The 7,009-nt window shown below is 40.9% G+C and overlaps 1 protein-coding gene across 1 annotated transcript; it reads left to right on the top strand.

Moving 5' to 3' along the window:
* LOC109738699 (uncharacterized) lies at positions 1 to 6,170 on the top strand (the record flags this gene model as incomplete). The annotated part of the gene is given in 9 exon segments (XM_040401881.3): positions 1 to 235; positions 238 to 264; positions 267 to 356; positions 1,590 to 1,690; positions 3,231 to 3,303; positions 4,025 to 4,290; positions 5,059 to 5,175; positions 5,408 to 5,456; positions 5,556 to 6,170. Coding segments are annotated over 9 exon segments (1,233 nt in total), but the record flags the coding sequence as incomplete, so codon positions are not given.
* Between the last annotated feature and the right edge of the window lie 839 nt (positions 6,171 to 7,009).

Raw genomic sequence — 7,009 nt, forward strand, 5'->3', positions numbered from 1 at the left:
GAACGGAGCGAGTGTAATAAAGCGTCCCAAATATTGGGCCTCACACCGTGGATCTTTCCCCGGCCCAACCCCCTCCAAACCACGGGTGTACTTGTGGAAATACTTGTGGATACCCTAAAAAAAAATACTTGTGGAAATTTCCCCGAGCGGAAGGGGGAAAATGCTTCGAGGCGACTGAAGCGGCGGCGGGTCGGAGTGGGCGGCGGCGGCACGACCTACCCGGAGGAGGAGGGCGTTCCCCAGCTTCCACGGCCTGCCACGGAGCCCCGCGAAGCCCCAGCCTCCGCTTCGTCCCACCTCTCTCCCCCGCCGCCTCACTCCGGAGAAGAGGAAGCCGCCGGCGCCGAGATCTTCAGGTACTGGCTCGTCCCCTCTTCCCCCCTCTCTCTCGCGACGAGATCTGCCGGTGCTGAAAACCCTAGCCGAGTCTTGACTCGTGTGTACTGGTCGAGGCTTTCTTGGGGTTTCCCCGTGACAACATTGCTCAGTTGCTGCTGTTAAAATGGGTAACCTGAGCATAACTTCAAGTATGCCACTCCTTCCAATTCATATTACTTGTCGCTCAGACGGATGTATCTAGATATATTTTAGTGCTAGGCACATCCGATTTGGAGCGACAAGTAATATGGATCGGAGGGAGTAACAAAATCGTATGTATAGTGTTCTGCTTTTCGATTTACTAGCAAATCTTCCTGTGCGTTGCAATGGGGAACAATCAACAATCCCTCCGTAAAGAAATATAAGAGCATTTAGATCACTACTTTATAGTAATCTAAAGGCGGCTCTTATATTTCTTTACAGAGGGAGTACACACCACTAAAATGGCCCATAACAGAGGCTTTGAATAAACAATTTTCTTTGTTTTTAAAATTTCGTCACGGGGAGCAGTTCAATGCTTTTGACGACCGTGCCATCTAACTAAAAATTTCAAATTAGTTGCACTAGTCATAGGTGCTAGACCAACAAATAAAGTATATGAACGTAATGAAAATAACATTAGCCAACACCAAAACTTCCAAAAGTCCTCTGAATCTTGTGTGCCAACGCTATTCCCAACTAATCATTAGCTTTGATAAGCACATCCACATGCATCAGCTCAACAGCCCGACGATTGTGGACTGTTTAGAAACCGACCCATTTATGTTGGAAGAAGCAATGCACAGTATTAGACTCTAGATAACTGGCATCATGTTTTGCGGGCATAATAGCAAAGAGTATAACTGGTGATGCAACTTAAAAGGACATACAAAAATGAGAAGGCAATATACAAGAGTGCAGATTTTAGGTGCATAAACAGTTTCCGTGAGATTAGGAAAATGATCAAGAAAATAGCGGAGCAATTCATGGCTGTCCTGTATCTGGTGGCCTTTCAACTGAGGGTATTTTAATTACGCGTGGCCTTGGATGAATTTGTTTCAAATATTACAAAATCATGGTTGTGATTGTGCTGTTCTGACTCTGGCATTTACTAGTGGTAAGCATGGTATTTTCTTATTAGTTTTTTCCTAGACCTTGCTTTATTATATGGACGCATGCTGTGATTTGAACATGCTAACCACTCTGGTTTCTTCTGTTGGTAATGTCTTTAGATTGGCTGGATATGGATCTAATTCTTCCATTTAAAATTGGAGATTTTGCCGAGGCAAAGTGCTTTGATGAAGGTTTCAAAGGAGCATGGTTCCGCTCGAAGGTCGGACATGTATTTACATTTTATGTGTGATATTAATGAATTTAGTAAATTAGGTAGCAAACAACCACTCTCACCATGTTTTTTATTGTGTCAATACTTCCCTCAAAGTAGAAATTTGGCCACTCAATCTAAACATTTCTCTTTGCACTTCTAGTATACTCATGTCAATTTCTCATACCGTTTCCATCTATTTGTCGTTGTAGTGATATGTGTGACAAGTAGGGGTGTCCGCTAGCCTCGGAAAAGGTCATTCTACATGGGCGGGAATAATGACAAGTGAATTTCTATACAAAATCTCTTGTCGTAAGATTTGATCAAATTGACATTGGATTGAGAGGGTCGAGATTGGGGCTTAGGATATCACTAGTATATGCTTCGAGTAACTATTTGGTGCTCTTTAAGACTTTATATAAACTCTGACATAAACTATCTTTTTCGACCACCAACTCTGACATGAACTAGGTAGAAGAGACTAGGTAATTAATTATTAACCACCCAAGGATTTATATAAGAGCCTTGTTGACTTGAAGACCACCATCAGCTTTGGTGAGAAGGAAAGTAAAAAGGGCAATAGCATAAAAGGTCATAAGTTACCACGAGCACCTTTAGTGGGAGAGAAAAGCGAGGCTATAAGAGGAAACATGGCCTATACTTTACGACAGGCCATCGATTATGAACCTAGCTCACAGTCCATGGTAGACCTTCGACCTTGAATCTTTAGGGGTCTCAACTTTTTTATTGGTGTTCAGCTTCTTTCTTCTATCTAGGAATTGTTTGGCTTTTGAACTTCTTTATTTCGTCTTGGGTCATGTGCGTGACCCAATGTGGCATGTTCCAAAGTTGAGCTAGCCGCTTGGGCCTCTACACACGCCCTGGTTCCGAGTACAGTATCCACCACACTTCCCCAAGGGGCGTGGGTCATATGCGGATACCTCTGTCGTGGAACCTCCTTAGGTATTGACGGCTCCCCTGTGGCACTACTCTTATCTTCTGCCCCCCTCGAATCTAACGTGTTAACCATCATTGTTATTACGAACTGATCTTCTTAAGGCTCACAACCATAGGTTACCGGTTTAAATACCAGAAAATCATAATGAAATGCACACAAATAGCCCACCAATGAGCATTTGGTAAGAATTGAACTCTAGTCATTAGTTTATAAGACAAAGGGCTATGCTATTGTTGTCCACAAGTCTATGAACTAGACAAATTAGATTAAATCTTGGGTGCTAGAATACATATTACAAACATAGACGAGGAAGCTTTTTCTTTCTAATACATCATGCTAGTATGGCTACTACTTTTATATCTAATAATAACATCAGTCTGTCGCTTGACCATAATCTCATGGACTACAAATATAATACTCCCTCCGTTCACTTTTGTAAGTCGTTTCAGACAGCTCAAAATGGGCTGTTTTGCACATTGTCTGAAATGTCTTCAAGGTCTTATAAAAATGAACAGAGGAGTACTTCTCTTCACTCATTCTACAGTAGGGTATAAGGCTTTACTAACACATATTGTATTAATTCTCTTTCAGATAAAAGATATGCGTGTCACAGAATCTGGGCATCTTGAGTATTACTTGGAGTATATTGACTATACTGAAGAAGGTAAGCAAATCTTTATATGCAAGCTCTGTTTTTTCTTCTGCACATAACCTTTTGTTTTTTAAGAGAGTGTGAAGGGACCACATGCAATAAATCAATTTGATTACTCATTCTCAAATTTTTAGCTTAAGGATATTGCGGTGCAAGCACTTTGTTCTTCATTCTGTAGACATTCTATAATATTGCCTCAAGCTTTTAATTGATCACGTATGATATCTAGCCAATACTGTTTACCTTTAAGGAGATGGATCATGCAGTGATTGAAAAACCACGCGATCTGTCTATATCCTCCCCAAAATGGTTTGCGTTGTGCAGGTCATAATCCCCCCGCAAAAAAAAAGTACAGGTCATAATTGATGAGTTTGATTTTGAACAAGCAGTTGCAAAGCTTACACTCGAATCTGCAGGGCTAGTAAAATCATGGAAATATCTGATTATACCTTGCATTTGAATTTACCCGAGAAATTGATCAATCAATGCACCTACATTTTTCCAGTCCCCTATAAAGCATGTGCTTTCTTGCCCAATGTTTGTCCTGTATGGAAGCGGGGGCAGTACAGTTGGTGGCAGTAGCCATCTAGCGCAAATATGTCTTGTCATGATCTCAGTTTTACCCTTACTGTTGGCTAGGCACAACAAAATCTTGGGATACGCGAATCTGACCAAGATTATAACTGTTGGTTTTCTGTACACCTGATATGATTATTCCTGATGCCCTTTTCAGCCAACGAATGGATTGGAGTCTTCCAAAAGAACCCATTCAACCCAGCATGCCTGGAAGGGAAATCAAATGGCAGTACTGAAATAATGTTGCGTCCTTCCTTTCCTCGGTGGTATAGGGGGCAACACGCTCCTAAGCACTTTCCGAAGAGCGAGGTGATAGCACGTGTTCATGATGCCTGGAAAGTAGGTGATTGGGTTGACTGGCATAATAAAGATTGCTACTGGACTGGGCAGATTATTGAGTTGACCAGTAAAAATGTGGTTGAGGTAAAACATTTACTCCCTCATTTACAAAATATTAATATATTTGATGTTCTAGTTTTGTCCCAAGTCAAACTTCTTTAGGTTTGACTGAGTCTGTAGAAAAATATATATACAAACATCTGCAATGCTAGCTCCCAATAGCATTATGGTTTGGCAATCTCAAATTCTCAGCACTCTCACCCACGGATGATTTGGTGTTCCCTAACATGAAGCACCAATCAACGGTAGCAGCACAGGGAAGCAACAAACAAGCAAGCAGCAGGCCAGCGGCACGCGAACAACATGGGGAAGCAACAAGCAAGCAGCAGTTTCTGGCGCCCGTGAATGCGACCTGCAATTCTGCAAAACAAAAGGGTTTCCTATCGGGCCGAAGAGTAGTTGGGCCTCCCGAGTCCCTCACGTGTCCCCTACATCTCGCAGCCGTGTCCTTCTTTTAATTCGTAATTCACGAAATATGGTGGGATACGCGTGTCCGAGCGTGTCCCTGTCTCTGGCCGTATCCTGCCGTGTCCATGTTTTTTAGTCTGGTGGTCCAGTTGTGTTACGGGCTGGTAACACACAATCAACTTTCTTGCTGATGAAGATGACACGCACTGATAAAATGACATCAAATGAACTTTCATGCTCTCGTCAATGATTAAATATGAACTGGGACAGATTCTGTTATCATTTGATGATCTCCATGTTTTCATGCTGATTATTGGTTTTCTGTCATAACTAACATTATCAGAGACAATAAATTACATGTTCTTGCTTGGCATTTGTCTACAGGTAAAATTCTTGGATCATCCCATGGGTGAAGGCCAGCAGTGTCTTGCTAAGAAAAAGGACCTGAGGCCTGCGCTTGATTGGTCCATCATTAAAGGCTGGACTGTGCCTCTTTCGACGGTAAGTTTCTAAGGTTCGTTTAGGTTCTACAGTAGCTTCTAAATACATTTTGTTAATTAATTAATGCTTATTCTAGAAGGGAGTTGAGGTGATCCTTGACCAGTTGTGGGTTAGTTCATGGAATCAAATGGATTCTTCTTTTTTGGATGGTCTAACCTTATATATTCCACAGTTTAAACCAAATTATTGTCTATTTTGTTAGACATCTTATAGTGTATCTATTTATGGTCAGGCAAAAGGGAAAAGCTGGCAAGCTGCTCATCTGGTTCATCCTCAATCTGGTACGGCTGATCTTTTGTGAAAATATATGGCTGGCTGTAAATGCACACTAGCTAGGAAACTGGTGAAATTAAGTTTCATGTTTGCGTGGTGGTTTTCAGATGTAGAAGAGAGGAGCAGCACAGATGAAGATGAAGCTCTGGGATCTTCATCAACCGTCAAAACACCTTCGTCAGACAGAAACACCGTATCTAAGCTAAGCAATCAGAGGATGGCGACACACATATCATTAGACCCCAGTCGACGGCGTACCCGCAGTTCCTGTGGGCTACTGATATCTCCATTGGAGCCTGCCACCGTCGAACCGAATGGAAATAGCGGTTCCCGCCGGTACCCCTTTCGGGTCCGAAGGAACGCAGCGGAACAGCAGAGATAAGCTGGTAACGCTGCACACTTGATGACCCCCACGGGGGTTTACAGGCATTATGGGATATACTTAGTGATATATAGCACATCAGCTCTGGAGAAAATGGCCGATCGCTGTATTTGCGGAATCGGCCATATAGGCAGCAGAGGGAGACTTTTCGCGACATTTCTTATGAGAGTATTTGGGCCATGATCCATTGACTGGCTGTTACTCGGCAGAAGTTGTATACTTAAGGCTGGTTGTTACTTGGACCTGCGTTGTCTCATGTGGTTCTGGACCTCCGTGTCCGAATCAGACTGAACAAAAGCTAAGGCCCGTGATGAAAAAGGAAAAAAAATATACTCCTGTTTTTTTTCTTTTCAAAACTGACACAAGTGTTTTTTTTTGAGGGAAAGCCAATTGGCACTTTATTACTGGTTCAGAATAGTTACATCCTATCGGACGCACGTTGCACAGGCTTCTTCGCGATATGGGCCGGCCTGTTAATGATTGCTGCGGTCCCGGTTTTCAAAACTTTCCAACCGTTTTTTTTGTTTTGGGAACCTTCAAGGAGGTTCCTGAACCAGTTTTTTCTTGTTCTGTTTTTTTCGTTTCCCTTTTTTTCCATTTTTCCTTTTTTTCTTCTCTCCTTTTTCCATTTTATGTTTATATTTCTTTTGTTTGTATTTCATTTTTTCTTTCCTTTCATTTTAAATTTTAATTTTCTTTCTTCAAATTTCTTTCAGATTTTGAAAAATCGTTGCGTTTTAAAATTTTGTTGATAAATCCAAAAGATGTCCACTATTTTGAAAAAAAATTGTACTTTTGAAAAAATGTTCCCATTATAAAACAATCACAAATTTAAAAAAATGTTCATGTTTCAAAAATTGTTCGCAAATTTCACATTTTTTCTGAAGTTCAAAAAATGTTCACATTTTAATTTTTCCCAATTTTCCGAAAATGATCCTGTTTTCAAATATTGTTCTGTATGTTTTTCTTCAAAATGTTCTAAAAATATTATTTTTTCCATTTTTGCAGGAGTTTCAAAAATAGTTCACGTTTCAAAAGTTGTTTCCAAATTTCAAAAAATGTTCGTGTTTTGAATATTTTTTCTAAAATTGTTCGGAGGGTTATTCAAAAGTTATTTGGAACTTCAAAAAGTGCTTCCGTTTTCGAAACAAATTTAAAAAATGATAATGTTCCCACTTT

The sequence above is a fragment of the Aegilops tauschii genome, chromosome 3, assembly GCF_002575655.3.
Source record: "Aegilops tauschii subsp. strangulata cultivar AL8/78 chromosome 3, Aet v6.0, whole genome shotgun sequence".
Taxonomy (NCBI): Eukaryota; Viridiplantae; Streptophyta; class Magnoliopsida; order Poales; family Poaceae; genus Aegilops; species Aegilops tauschii.